Source organism: Triticum aestivum, chromosome 2A (genome assembly GCF_018294505.1).
Source record: "Triticum aestivum cultivar Chinese Spring chromosome 2A, IWGSC CS RefSeq v2.1, whole genome shotgun sequence".
In the NCBI taxonomy this organism is placed as follows: domain Eukaryota; kingdom Viridiplantae; phylum Streptophyta; class Magnoliopsida; order Poales; family Poaceae; genus Triticum; species Triticum aestivum.
This window is the reverse complement of record NC_057797.1, coordinates 37,350,395-37,366,217: the sequence shown is the minus strand read 5'-3', so window position 1 is coordinate 37,366,217 and position 15,823 is coordinate 37,350,395. Positions and strand designations below refer to the sequence as shown.

The window sequence follows — 15,823 nt, the reverse complement described above, 5'->3', positions numbered from 1 at the left end:
CTCCTCCCATCCCCTCATGGTTTCTCCTTCCTCCTCTCCGATGCTCCGGTGAACTCCTCTCCGGCGACCTCCTCCTCCTCTCCGGCGATGTAGGCGAGTGCCTCTCCGGTGACCTCCTCCTCCTCCTCTCCGGCGAACTCCTCCCCGGCAAAAGAACACGGCAAAAGAACGTACAAGATCCAAAAATAGGAACAAAATTTGAAATAATATCGTGCCAAAAAACGAGCAAAAAAAGAGCAAAGAATGGACAAAAAAATCACGATCCAGATCCAAATTCAAAATTCAAAAATAGCAATGGCGCACGGTGGGGGTTAGACGGTGCGCCACTACTATTTTCCCGCCTTCAAAATTCAAAAATACTAATGGCGCACCAGTGACCTATACTAATGGCGCACCAGTGGCCTATACTAATGGCGCACCGTGGCCTATACTAATGGCGCACTAGTGGTGCGCCATTAGTATACCAGATACTAATGGCGCACCAGTGGTGCGCCATTAGTAAAAAATATTAGTGGCGTGATACTAATGGCGCACCAGTGATGCGTCATTAGTTGGCAAAACTGGTGCGCCATTAGTAGCCCTTTTTCTAGTAGTGCGGAGTCGTCGGTGCGGGTCGTCAGCCTCACCGAGAAGAGGAGCAGCATGGCGGCAAGGACGACGAGGGAGAGGGGTCGTGGCTGAGGACGAGGGGCGCATACAGGTCCCTCCCGCAGGCGCTGTCGGGGCGGAAGGCGTTTCTGATGACGAAGAAAGTGGTGAGATTAATCCTGAGTTGTTCCCTAGTAGCGGAGAGAATCCTGAGCCATTTAAGAAATATAGATCTCCAATCATCTCACTATCCCTCAGATTAATATATTCTTTTTCAATCGAGGATATGCAATTTTTCTTGAGTTGCTGAAGACATTGGGGTATGCCTCCGGTTAATTAGCCCGAGCATAAGGGAAAATGTTTAGCCTGCGAACTTAACATATGTGCAGTATGCATGTGCCCTCCATGGCAGAAACTGCCATTTTTTGTTAAACAAGAGTCCATGCTGGCTGAGTCATGGATCATTTAGAACCATCTAGTTCAGTCCCTGCCTGTTTATGAGCTTCACATGGCCTCCCATGGTAGTTTCTGAAGGCAGGACAAACCATGTGAAAATGAGAACAGATGTACGGGCATGGTTCTGTACAGGTGTTAGGTAGTGTTTTTGCTGATTGTGTGAAATTTTGCAGGTACTAGTAGCATGCTATATTAATGCTTTGGACAAAATTACATTATTCGTCACCCCTGCTCAGCTCAGAGAGGTACCTCATCCTATCGTCCCCTGATCTCTGAATCTCAATGCTTTGGACGAAATTACATTATGAAACTTATATGCAGTAAGGCCTAGATTGGCAGTGTAATTTTTAAAACACCGCAGTATTCGAAAAATTCAGCATTATGTTTAACTAGTGTGGAGCATGCTATGCAGAGGCCTAGTTTGCCATGTTGATAATTGTGAGTTACAAACCAAGCTTTCAGTTTGAGAAAAAAGAGGTCTGGACCTCTTTGTCTAGAAGTTAGAAAAAAACATTGTATCAGGAATACAAGTGAATATGAAACTACTGTTGTTGGTTAGCCAAACACCTCACAGTTTTCAAAACTACAGTTTTATAGAAACCATAGTATTCTGATTGAGCTAAGCTAGCAGTGTATCTTCACCCGTGGGAATCAAGGTGCATATGCTCCTTGTCTTTTTTCACATTCTAGACTAGATTGAATAACAGGAATTGCCAATCAACTATAAAAAATAAATTTAATTACCAATCTGCACGCACAAGACATATATCTTTCTCATCATTTTAAACAGTAACCATTGATACTCCACGTATACATTTTCTAAGAATTACTTCATATATGTAGGCTGGCAGCGGTGTTCACAAATCACCACGGAGAAAGTAAAGATCTCGAGGGGATTCCATTTGTTTGCTCTATGTATTGTCTTTCGAAGAGCGCGCAGGAAAAAACACACACAAAAATGCTAGTTCATTTTACGGCCTTTTGTAGCAAAAGAAAATGAAAAACACAAAAAATGTTTGTTTCTCTGCCTTTTGTAGTAATGGAGAATGAAAGTCACAAAAAATGTTTGAAGGAGTGGTCTCTGTGATTTGGGGGTAGTGGCCCGGGTGTGGTCGGGCTCGAATTCTCTGCTATGGGTTTGGAGGAGTAATGTTTCTGGTTCTGCAGATATTCAACCTCTGGCGGACAGAGTGTCTGTGCGTGAGCAGTGAGACGGCGGCTAAGGCTAGCGTGGAAGAGGTACTCTTCAGTTGCTTCATTCGGTTTTACTTAGTTTTGTGTCCTTGTTGGATGTACATGTACCCCAGTTAAACATGTGTGGTGCTCGCTTTGCCCAATTTTCTGTTTAAGGATTAGCTATTGTAGGGCAGATGCTATGTAGAGAATCAATTAATTTCCTCTAGAAATGCTCGAGTGGTGATTTGGCGAAATTTGGAAATACTAGTTCTGCATCATGGCATGGATACTGTTAAGGGAGATATCATCTATTTATCCGGCCAAAGCGCATATGCGAAGCCTTTGATTCGAGGTAAAAATGGTGCATCGCCTCTCCCTACAAGGTGTTAGTTTTAGCATCTAGTTCTGCATCATGGCTGTAAACTGAACTTGGTTCAGTTAAAAACTGCACTGTCCAATTTGGACAGCAAGCTTAGATCTGAAAAATGAGTTAGCTAGGCTTAGAATTTTGAGTTGGCCCCTTTACATAAGTTTTAGATAAAGTTCCAAGGTTTCTTTAGAGTATTTATTTGTGTCGTTTGGATGTACGGTTTGAGAGCAGCCATCAATTTAGTTTGCTGTCCCGAAATATATGTTCCTGGGTACAGTATTTTGATATGGGAGATTAGGCCCTGTTAGAGGTGGTATTAAAATAAAGTTACAACATGAAAATTTTAGAGGCAGTTCTGTAGATACTTAAACACATATCACTTGTCAGGTTTCGTTCGTTATATTAAATACTATGAAATTATCAAAGTGGGCTGTACTATGTTGGACAGAATTTTATGTTTGGACTTGGGTGAATGTAACCAGACTTATACTCTCAGATTTTGTCATAGTTGATGGTGTGAGGACTTATAATGTGATAAAGTATATACGTTGTTGCAACACCAAAATCAGTGAAATATATTTCTTTTTTTTGCCGCCGATGACATCTCCATAAAGCAAGGATTTAGATAACATCATATGTTCAGAGTTCAGTTCTTTTCTTATCTGAAACTAACATATTTTACAATGGGCTTGATGGATGTTGCAGGTTCATTGATGACAGCCAAGGGTTCATGATCGGAAACGACTACATCTTGCTCCATGTTGTTGGCTCAGCTAGAGTCCTTAATCATGAGGAGATGGGACACGTCGATTGTTAGAGTACACTTGACAGGTGCATTTTGTGAAATTCTAGCCAGAAGATTGATAGCATGCTTGCCTGCTTGTTCTTTTCAGTTCAAATAAATGTTCCTTTTCTTGTTGAATCCAATGTAGCTAGCGGAGATCAAGCGGAAAGGTTGTTGATTGTCCCAAAGTTCTTGGACCATTTAGTTTGAATAGCCAGTGAGGAATTAAGCATATATTTTCGGCATGAGCCCCTTTAAATTGCTAGATGAGAAAGAATCTTAACTTAATTAATGGGTCTTGTGAATTGGAATATACCATTTAGTTGAACTGATGCAATTTGCGTACTAACAAGTTTTCACTTTCTGGACATGGGCGCATGGGTGATCGACGTTGACTAGCGCAGCCGGTGGGCGCTGTGCTCTTCAACCACAGAGGCGGACTTCTCCGTGAAGCTGGTGGCCATGTCGCGTAGATGATTGTCCAGGTGATTCGACGCCGGAGGTCGCCGAGGTGGTGAACCTCGACGCCACCGTCCGGGGGAGGGAGGATTCGGGTCCACCGGCGTCTAAGCTCCGAGCCTTGGTAGATACATCTAGGGAAGTTGTCTGTTTAGGTTGGTGATGGAACACCAGGGAAGGTACCCACCTTTCGATGATCATTGTGTGTGTCTGAAGTTAAATGGAATCTTGAGAATGTTATGTGACGTTGGTTTGGTTTGCACTGGACGTATTGCCATCCATGAATACTACATCTAACTTTTATTTTTTTAATTCCTAAATTATTAGTAGTAGCGTGGGAAACAAATGAGCGCTACTAGTAGTTAGGTTAGTATTAGCGTGGGAAATAAGAAATGAGCGCTACTAGTAGTTAGGTTAGTAGTAGCGTGGGATATAAATGAGCGCTACTAGTAGTTAGGTTAGTAGTAGCGCGGGTGCACCCGCGCTGCTACTAACTTTTAGCTGTAGCGCGATACTAGTAGCGCGAGTACCCGCGCTACTAGTAGCATTTTACCCGCGCTGCTAGTAGCCTTTTTCCTAGTAGGGTCAGGTGATCGCAAAATATGTACGAGTAACAAAATAATTGAGCTCGTGACCTAACATCTGCAGAACTGAAAGTCTAAGCACTTTATCAGATCTTGAGTAAGAGCAATTAGAATATATTATGATTCAAAGGCATCCACTTTATCTCAGAAAGAAAAATAAGGCAGCAAACCAAGAGAAAGAACCAAATAGTCTCTACACTATAACAAACTCAATTATGTAACAAGCTGCAGAATGATCTGCTCCTATATCAGAGTTCAGACCTGTGTTGTTAACATGTAGGTAGATGACAATATACAAATTGTTCTGATACAAATGCTTGAGTACCAAATGCAACAGTAACCTGACAAGCCATCATAGAAATGGGAAGAATTAATCGAACTATTCATTTACTAAGAATTAAACAACTAAGTTCCTGCAAAAAAATTTAAGTAACAAGTAAATCAATAATGTGTAGTACCAGCGCAATTAGAACCAATAAGATTAGTGACAGCCTATTTCAAAAACGCAAATATAACTGATATATAGTAAGACTAGTTACGATATATCTCAATGCAGAATTACCTTAAAAAGGTTTCACTAATTAAGAGGAATAATAAAGAATAGAATGAAAAACATATATAGGGCAGGCTTCAGGCCAACTTAATTTGCTACGAGTTTCTACATGCTCAAAGTCGCAAGCTACTCCCGAGCAGTTTCCCAAACTTCTCGGAGAGGCTAATAGAAATGTTCTCCGACTAGGAACGGTGATTTCACACAAATAGTACTGCTCACCCTCCAAGGCCCAAGCGCCTTACATTTCTCTTCCCAAGGTCCTGCTCAGAGTGTTTCCACCATGGCAAAGCTGAAGTTCAGGGGCATTACAGACTGAACTCAGGACAGAAAATAAGCCAGAATTACGTGGCCAGAAATAATAGGAAAAACAGTTTCTTATAGGGACAATCTATAAGCATATTTCTGGACAAGCATATTTCTTGGGAAGGTTAAGATCAAAGTAACACAATATAGGCGGAGCAGGAGCCCAAACTAAGGAAAAATCAAGATGAAACCAACCACCAAATTGATTGGGGAAACAACAACGGAACCACCGCTGAGTGAAATATTTGTCCCCAATGTAGATGAAAGAGAATAAGAAATGCATATGGGTTGTTCAATAGTTTAATAAATAAAAAAACAGAACAAGTAAACAACTCTATATGTTGTTTTTAATGATACAGCTTGTGGTTTCATGTCCGTACAACAGCAATTGAAAACATGGAAACTTTATTTAAAAGGATAAGTATAAATTCAATGTTGCTAATAAGACTGAAACAGGCGATAAACATGAGTAGACCATTTAATCCGATGGTCAATTGGATCCCAACCATCGTACAAGTATCCAAGATGGCCTTCTTCTACATTCTTGTTGCTTTCTGCAGTTCTGTCCAACAAGGTGTGTATGGGAATGAATCAGTTATGAAACGGTCGGCCCCCGATGCTAGATGACAAGTTGTTGGGTATAAATAGCCAAGATCCTGAAACTTTGAATCTTTCAAATGATAGGCCAACCCTCTGCACATTGATACATGCAGAAAGACAACCTCTTTATACGGATGAAATCCAAGGATACCAAAGTATCCAGATCCACGTCCGTCAACCTCATCTTCCTTGTGAAGAACGTTGTCATTTTCAAAGTCCCATTCAAACTTTTCTTCCCCTAGATCTTTCTTGACGGAGTTCAACTCCAATTTCTTTTCTATTAGCCATTCCAAGTCGTCGCCGTGTTGATTACATTCCTTGCATTCTTTGAGATACTCATTAAAATTGATATCTTGTAAGACCCATGGCCCAAGAACAGGACGAAGATCATCTTGTATAGGTGTAAGGCAATTGTTATGCTTCAAGACCCAATTTGCGTGCCCACACGATTCCTCAAGGACCCAAACCATAAGACGAGACGTTTTAAAAGTAGCAGTTGCAAGGTACACCCCTTTTTCTGATCGTCCAAGATGAAGCTTCTGGTAGTCGTCCGGTTCACGATCCATGGGTGGTTTAATTACTTGGTACTTATCATTTGACAAGCAGATCCTGCAAAACATATAGACATGGAAGAAAATTAATCAATAAGGAACCGATAAAAAAACTGATTTCTAAAGAGCAATCCGGTACCTCATTATGAAATCAGTTTTGCAGTGGACGTAAAGGTTGCCCCGGCAGTAGACGGCATGCCGTCTGTCATCAAACCAGTCGAGATGCCGCCGCATTCCAGAAACAGTGGCAGCAGCCTCCCCTTGTCGAAAAACAGACCTCTCCTTCCAACTGCCCGACTTTGAGGAGAAAACATGCAAATCAAACGCTGGTGGTGGCCATTCAGAATCAGATTCAGGTTCCTCCAATATAACAGGGTCTACTTGGTCCTCATGTCCGTTGTAGCGAGGATTTAGGATCACAAACACCTCATAGTGGGGCGACACCATGGGATCAAACACGAGGTGATATTCGCATTTGAGGTCTTCATCTATCTCCTCGAACACGGACGGACGCGGTGGTAGAGAATCCCACTGCCGCGTGGCCGGGTTAACCACGTAACAATCCTCCCAATCCCAATAATCAGCAAGCAACAGGAGGCCATTGCAGTGGTCCTTGATTTTGCGCCAATCAGGACGGCTGGGATAGGGCACGTAGTCGAACCTGCCGGAGATGGTGGGGCCGGTGGAGGGACTGGTGAAGAACTCCGACACACGTTCGCAGTAGAAATTGATGAAGACGCCGCCGACCGAGAGCGGGAGGAGGTCCGCGCGCAGTAGGCGGCTGGCGTCGATGACGGCGAGAAGGGCCTTGCAGACGCAGCGGCATGCGGCGAGGCCGCGCGGCGCGACGCGGTGGAGCACGTCGGCGAGTATTTCCTCCGGCAGCACCTGTGTCAGATCCATGTCGCTGGAAGGCGCCGCCTGTGAAGACCTGGGCAGTTTTGGAAGTGGAGAGAGAGAGAGGGTGAACTGTCAACTGTGGAGAGGCAGGCGGCTAGGGTAAATTTTGGGTGCTACGATTAGACATCAGATGCGTTGTGTGGCCTGTGTCTGTGGACTATTTGAGAGTACGCCCTTTTGTGGTGCTGGTGTTGGACTGTTGGTAAGACAACCCAGTTTGCTTCGCAACTAAGTTTACTTCACAAGTAAGTTCAACTTCACAACTAAGTTTACTTCACAACTAAGTTTACTTCACAACTAAGTTTTTTTTTTCGAAACGGAACTTCACAACTAAGTTTCAACTTCACAACCAAGTTTTCTTGTGACTTTATGAGGAAAGGATTTCCATGTCGGGCCACCGATCTCGTCTTTCGCCGGTCGCATGGTCACGTGCCATGTTGCCACCGTTTCCCTTTCTTCCTTTCCTTATCATCGACCGAGAAACCCGGTCCTCTCGTTCCCATCTCATTTTTCCCCTTCATCATTGTGTGGGGATCATCATGGACGCCCGTCCTAGCACGCTTCTTCTCTGCTCTCTCTTGCCACCAGAAAGGCCGACGCGCATCTGGACTACCGCAAATCGCAACGCTGCTACGGTTTCGCTTCCAACTTGTGACGAGAGTGACCATGCTGCTCCACGCGTACGCTGCCCACCGAAGGAGAGAAGAGCTGACGACGTAGGAGGAGGTAGAGGAAGATGATGCCGCGACAGGGGTGCCCCGCCTACAACCTCTTTATGACCAAAGCACATGGGCGTTGTAACAACCGCACGAGGCTCCGCGGAGAAGCTGCAACTGCCCGTCTGCGGCGCTGCGACCTACTAGCGAAAAGCTAACTTGAGAAAACATATAAGCACCCCCCATCAAATAAATGTAAAAAAAAATGTTTTAATGTTTCTTACCTGGCTCAAGTCACTCCAACTTGAGAAAGCTAACTGAAGAGATAGTCACATTCTGCTCTCCTCCCCCACTCCTATGCTCTCTTTCTATTTAACCAGTGTCTGGCACCTGATTGAAATGGAACAAGGGACTAGGTAGTTTCTACTTTCTACAGGATTTTGTTTGTTGTATATTTTCCGTGTAACTCAGGTCCTAAACAGTCTTTATATTTTGTAGTTGTCCGAGCTTTCTATATTTCTTTTGATAATTAATAAATTGGTTCAAACTGATCCAATGCCCGCCGTAATTCACTGGAATAATATAATTGCAAAATCAAATATTGTTACAATATAAATCTCACTGAATATATTTCATACTTGTAATAGTAAGAAAGGGATGTAGTGTATTAGAATGAAAAGCTAGTTTGTCTATGAAGCATGATAGATATTTCCTATTCATGTGACAGACCATGAAGTATGATTTAAAACCTTGTGTCTACTAACCATTTTATTTAAAGGAGAAGTCCCCTCTGTTCGGTTTTCGAGGATGAAATAACTTTTACACGAAAAACATTGTGGATGTTGTTCATGCAGCTTCAGCTAGCGAGGGCATCGGGGAACTATAGTCATGAAAGAACTTCTACGTGAAAAACATCAGGGATCAAAAAATATTTTCGGATGATGCAACATGGGTCAGATAACTTCCTAGAAAGCTTTAGCGAGTGCATTGGGGACATCTTATTCTGGCAAGTACTGCCTATTATGCATAGTTCGTTTGCCTGCAAATAGCTGAACTTAGCATTATAAAAAGCAAATAATTTGGGTAACAAGACCCTAAAATTCTTCTGTAAGCTGGGAAAATACATACATAAACAACACTTGAAAAAGTATTCTTACAAAACTTGAAAAGTATTCTTCAGATTTAAAAAGTACAGTAAGTTTTAACTTCACCTTGATTATGTTGCATATGTCCAAGATTTATATTTTTACAAGCCAAGTTGTATTTGATTTCTGTTCCCAAAAAAATCAAGGTCATAAAAATCAGGTTAATGGGATAGTTACCAAGGAGAAGAAAAATAAAGCTCCGAAGAAAGAGTGCCATCTCCACGAGTTCATCTGAAGGGCACATGCATAATGCTGATCAAGGATACAAATCAGAAAAAGAGAGGCAGGAAACCGAAAAAAGAATCAAGTAGTCCTTACAATACAACATACTCAACTGTGTAACATGCTGCAGAATGATCAGCTCCAATATTGAAGTGCAGACCTGTATAGTTAACATCGAGCTAGGTGACAAGTTACAAACTATTCTAATACAAATGCTTGAGTACAGTACCAAATGCCGTAATTAATTGAACTATTAATTTACCAATAGTTTTACTTATAAGATTAGTTAGCACCTATTTCAAATACATAAATTTATCTGATATATAGTCACAATATATCTCAGTGCCCAAGTATATCGAAACGCCCTCCACCTAGACCTAGGAACTGTAATTTGCAAAGATTACACCGCCTAACCTCCAAAGGTCCAAGAGGCCTGAGAGCCAAACTTTCTTTTCCCACCCGTTCCACTCGGCCTCGCTACCAGCTGGTAGGATTTCCACCAGCCACAAAGTTGAAGTTCTGTGGCATTACAGATTTAACACAGTGCAGAAAAATAAGCCAAAATTCGAAAAGATGAAAAGAATCGCAAAAAAGTTTCTTAGAGCTCCCCCACCCTCACCGGAGCATGTTTCTCTAGAGGATGAAGCTCAAAAGAAGTAACACAATATCGGCATAGCACGAACCAAAAGTAAGGAAAAATCAGGATGAAACCAACTATTAAATTGATCATGAAAACAAGGATGAAACCAAGAGGGGGGAAAGATACCGCTGAGCGAAATATTTGTTCCCGATGTACATGAAACAGAAGAATGTTAGAGTTAACCATGCTGTGGTATTCCAATCCGGCACGGTTTGGAAGCAGTCACTGGAAAGGTTTAGTATTAACTAGCCTATGTGCTATATATAGATATGTGCAAACCGGCCCCTGTAAATCAACTAAACCCAGATCAATACAGCTCGCATAGCTCGCGGACGGCCGGAGAGTACTCGACCAGATCGTGAGCTGCGACGAGTCAGGACCTGCGCCAACAAACAAGACATACAAGCGTGTAGTTTGATAGTTTATTAAACAAAGAAGTGAAGGACATAACGTAACAGAACAAGTAAACGGCTCTATATGCTTTTTTAGTGATACATTGTTAGGTCTCATGTTTTTAGTACCACAACCGGAAACATGGTAACTTGATTCAAATGGATAAGTATATATAATGGGAAACAATGCTAGTAAGATTGAACAAGGCCATAAACTATGCCATTTATTTATGAAGGTTGCAACAAATCGATTGAACGGGGTGGCTGACCATGTGGTCAAACCCACTCAAACAAACGTTTATGCAAGGACGCAACATACTAGATGGAATGGTTGTGTTGCATGAAACTGGACATGAGCTTCACCGTAAATTGACTTCGAAATGGCCTATGATAATGTTGCCATGTCATTAGTGGTGTTATACTAGATGGAGTCAACGTTCTTGCTTTTCAAAGTCAATGATGATGTTGGCAACTATTTTCAGGCTAAGAAGGGTCTTCGCCAAGGGAACCCCATATCCCCTATTTTGTTCAACATCGTAGCCGATATGTTAGCTATCCTTGTTCAGAGGGCTAAGGTGGCTGATCAAATTAGTAGTGTTATTCCCCATTTAGTAGAAGAAGGTCTGTCTATTTTACAATACGCGGATGACACTATTCTTTTTATGGATAATGATCTAGATAAAGCAAGAAACCTCAAGCTGTTTTTATGCGCATTTGAGGAGCTCTCTGGTCTCAAAATTAATTTTCATAAGAGCGAGCTTTTCTGCTTCGACGACGCTGCAGAGTCCGCAACTGAGTATGCTGACATTTTTGGCTACCAGCTTGGGCAGTTCCTGATTAGGTATCTAGGTATTCTGATTCACTATCGGCGCTTAACTATCATTGAGTGGAAACATGTGGAAGAGAGACTTGAGAAACGGCTAGCCAGTTGGAAAGCCAAACTCTTGTCATATGGGGGAGATTGATATTGATCAATTCCATCCTCAGCAATATGGTTCTATACATGTTGTCATTCTTCCACTTACGAAAGGGGTTCTTCAGTGTTTGGATTATTTTTGATCCAGATTTTTTGGCAATGTGATAATGAATTTATGAAATATCGACTGGCTAGGTGGACTATATTATGCCGACCTAAAAGTCAAGGGGGCTTTGGAATTCAAGACCTTGAGATTAAAAACATAGCTCTTCTGAGTAAATGGGTTTACAAATTACTCACTGAGAATGGAGTATGGCAGGAAATCATTCATAACAAATACGTGGGGTCCAAAGCCATTTCTCAAGTTCATTGGAAACCCGGTGATTCACATTTTTGGTATGGGTCATGAAGGCCAAGGAATTATTTTTTCAGTTTGGTACTTTCTTAGTTAGGGATGGTTCTCATGTTCGATTCTGGAAAGATACCTGGCTAGGTGCGACCCCACTTATGGTGCAGCACCCTAGCTTGTACAGGGTTGTCAGACATAAACTTGTAAGGATCAAACAAGTTTTGGGACAAGAAAACCCCGATATTTCTTTTCGTAGGGACCTCTTTGGCCCTCGTCTGGCAGCATGGAATGAGTTACTCACTCGTCTGGAGGACATTCAACTGACAAGAGAACCGGACAAGTTTCGATGGAAACTGCATTAAAACTGCAGTTTCTCGGTCAAGTCCTTGTACGATGCGATGACTCATATTGATGTTCCCATTGATAACAAAAAATTGTGGAAGCTAAAAATTCCTCCAAGTGTGAAGATATTCCTCTGGTTTTTAAGCAGAGGGGTCATCTTAACTAGAGATAATCTGGCACGACGTAACTTGCAAGGTAGCAAGACATGCCTCTTTTGCCAACATGACGAGTCTATTAAACACTTATTTTTTGAGTGTAAGTTTGCTTGTGTAGTATGGGCCATAGTTCAAGTAGTTTCAAATCTATACACCCTCCCCCCCACATAGTGCGCGTAACATGTTTGGCAATTGGTTGCGGGGTATTGATAAACAATTTTCTGCGCATATTCTTGTTTGGGCGGCTGCCTTATGTTGGGCATTGTGGCTTACTAGGAATGATGTGGGTTTTAATAATAAATGTGGTTCTTCTCCTGTGCAGGTTATTCATACATGTACACGATGGATCTGTACTTGGTCTATCCTGCAAAAGTTGGAAGACAGAGACCTTTTTATGATGGCGTCTACACGGCTGGAGAGTACAATTAGGGAGGTTTTCTCCCTCCAAGGATGGCGGTGTAATCTCCGTATAGGCTCTGCCCCATCCTAGGCTGGGTTGATTTATTTTTGCTGCAAAACTATGTTTATTTTTTGGTCGTTTGGATTTGTTGGCTGTGTGCATCATGTTATGCAGAGGTCGGGCATGCTTTAGATGCGGTTGTATCACCTTGATAAATTAATTCAATGAAATGTCCTTTATAAAAAAACTTAGTTATACTCAGCATAAGAGTGGATGTTATTTCCACTGCAATCCGTAAACCTTTTCCTGGAGTAGGTTAGGCATACAAGAGTACCGCACTATAAGCAGGACAAGAATTCAGACAACAGACAAGGATGAGACTATCCACCAACTGGACCCGGAAAACAACAACAAAACTAATAGGGGAAAATGATACTGCTGAGGGAAATATTGGTTTCCGATATAGATGATACATAAGAAAGAAACACATTGGCGTTGTTGAACAAAGCAATGAAGTATATTTGATATACTTTCCATTTTCTGATGATACACTATTACGTCACATGTTCTTAGAACCGACATGGAAAATATGGACACTTCATTGGATAAGTATAAATCCAGTGCTAAATAAAAATGAACAAGACCTTAAACATGATTAGGCCATTTATTGTGATGTTCAATTCGGTTCCAACCAGCATACCAGTCTCTAAGATGCCCTTGTACATTCTTGTTAATTGCTTACTGGTACCCTATCAAAGAAGGTGTATATGGGAATGACACGGTTATAAAACACACATTCTGCAATGCCAAATGACAAGTTGTTGGGTATAAGTAGCCAAGGTCCTGAACCTTCGAATCTTTCAAATGATAGGCAATTCCTCTGTACATTGATACACCCAGAAAGACAATTTCTTTATATGGATGGAATCCAAGGATATCAAAGTATCCATTGCCACGAGCATCAACCACATCTTCCTTATGAAGTATGTTGTCATTTTCAGAGTCCCATTCAAACTTTTCTTCCACTAGTTGTTCCTTGCTGGAGTTTAACTCTAATTTGTTTTCTTTTAGCTATTCCATGTATTCTGTATCTTCGCCACCTTCAATGAGCCCCTTTCTCTCTTTGAGATACCCCTTATAGTTAATATCTTGTAAGACCCATGGGCCAAGAACAGGACGATCATAATCCAGTATGGGTGGAAGGTATGCTTCAAGACCCAATTCATTTGGCCACACGATTCGTCAAGACCCATACCATAAGAAGAGATGCTTTACAAGATGCAAGGTAGACCCCTTTTTCTGATAGTCCAAGATGGAGCTTTTGGCACTCCACTACTAGGGAAAACCCTAGTAGTGGCGCGGGTTTGCCCACTAGTAGCACGGGACACCGTGCTACTAGTAAGGCGCTACAGCTATTCCTTAGCAGTAGCGCGTGCGACACGCGCTACTGCTAAGACATATAGCCGCATCTTTTGTTCACTCTCGCGCTACTGCTAATATAGCTAGTAGTAGCGTGTTTACTCTCCATCGCTACTAGTATTCTTTTTCTCATTTTTTTTAATTTTTAGTGTATTTGTTGGCACGGATTTCGGTCAAAGGGAATATAGTGTGATTAAAACAAATGAATTATTTTAAATGGTGAAAATGATAAAATACACCATTGAGTGTAAACGACCATGGTGAATTTCCATCACTTAGTACAAAACAGCGGGCACACAAAATAAATTAATAAAAGAGTTGATATCTGGAAATTTTGCAAAGTGAATAAAGATCTCCATGAAAATTTTGTCCTGACTAAAATCACACATAACTTCCATCCATGCACACCATCACCTACGGCGGGTGTCAAATACCTACATAAAATCATAATGTTTTCGAAATATCGACCGTAGGGTAAATGCGAGGCCTATTCCGTCAATAATGTGAAATATCAATGCGGTGGATAAAATAAGACATGCGTCGGTATATATATCTAAGGAAATAAGAAGAAAACGCCAGGCCATCATATAATTGTCCATGAAAGAATATTTGCATATATCTTTTTTTATGGCACGACAAAGAAATTGGAATGAATTTTCCAAAAAAACCATTTTAATTAGTCATTATCAGCTCATTCATACAAATGTCTACGTACATGCATGCATAGTGGGTGAGACTAATTTACAAGGTGGCAATGGATCAGCTAATCACCACAAGCAAAATGATGGGCTAGTGTCCAAGCCCACACGTTAATAAAAAAACTAGATGGGCTAATTAGACTAGTGGCCGGTTCAAAGCTTGGTCAAAGAGCAATTAATTAAAGAAAGGAAATATAAGAAAAGAAACATGCAGGGACTCCCACGACCCATGCACTCCCACGATTACACGAATGCATGCCACGATCAGAGAAGGTGGGCGCGCGCCAGAGAGCCTTCGCTGCTCTCCCCACGCCTATAAATATAGGCGTTCCTGGGCGTACAAGGCTGGTCCCTTTTCCCCTAGATTGGACTGCTTATTCTCTCTTGTTCTGCTGCTGCTACACACATATACTGCTACAAAAAAATTCCACACACACATACGTGAGGAGAGGGAGATTTGGAGGAGTTTAGCAAGAAGGTGAGATTCATTGTTCTCTCCTAATCCCTTTGCTTCTCTGATTGGTGATCTTCCCTATGCTTGCTCAATCTTTGCTATTGGTTTGGTCATATTGACATGAGCCAAGTAGCTTCTCCCCATATGATGATTCTTGATTTGGTCACATTGACACAGATCATGAATTCTTTTCCATGTTGCCCAAATTTTGCTCTTGGCTTGGTCATATTGACATGAGTCAAGTAGCTTTTTTCCTCATATAATGGTTCTTGATCTGGTCATATTGACACAGATCTAGGACTTTTCTTCAATTAGCATGATCCTTGCTTTTTCCTCCATATGATGGTTCTTGATTTGGTCATATTGACACAGATCTTGATTTTTTTTTCTCCAAGTGACATGATTCTTGCTCTTGGCTTGGTCATATTGACACATCCCAAGTGGCCTTCATCCTCCACAAATTTGGCATTCTACTCTTGGCATGGTCATATTGACACATGTCTAGTATTTTCACTATATTCGAGAGCTCACTCTTGGCATGGTTATGTTGACACATGTCAAGTAGTATTCTCACAAGTTTAATATCTTACTCTTGGCACAGTCATATTGACACATGTCAAGAGGTATTCTCACAAATTTGATAGTTTTTTCTTGCCATGGTCATGTTGACACATGTCAAGAAATACAAGTTGCATGATGAGTTCCTCTGGT

General features: G+C 41.6%; 1 protein-coding gene across 1 annotated transcript; it reads right to left on the bottom strand.

The window, feature by feature from the left end:
• Positions 1-5,636: 5,636 nt before the first annotated feature.
• LOC123184534 (uncharacterized) lies at positions 5,637-7,448 on the bottom strand. The gene is made up of 2 exons (XM_044596635.1): positions 6,564-7,448; positions 5,637-6,482 (listed from the first exon to the last, which is right to left on the bottom strand). Exons 1-2 carry the CDS (start codon positions 7,325-7,327, stop codon positions 5,810-5,812), a joined length of 1,437 nt encoding a protein of 478 aa, XP_044452570.1. The 5' UTR covers positions 7,328-7,448; the 3' UTR covers positions 5,637-5,809.
• Between the last annotated feature and the right edge of the window lie 8,375 nt (positions 7,449-15,823).

What these genes read in the sequence shown, in the direction of transcription:
- LOC123184534 (XM_044596635.1), bottom strand. Translation starts at nt 7,327, where the DNA reads ATGGATCTGACACAGGTGCTGCCGGAGGAAATACTCGCCGACGTGCTC. An exon ending in AAAACTGATTTCATAATGAG is followed by an intron (nt 6,483 to 6,563) that starts GTACCGGATTGC and finishes TATGTTTTGCAG; the next exon opens with GATCTGCTTGTCAAATGATA.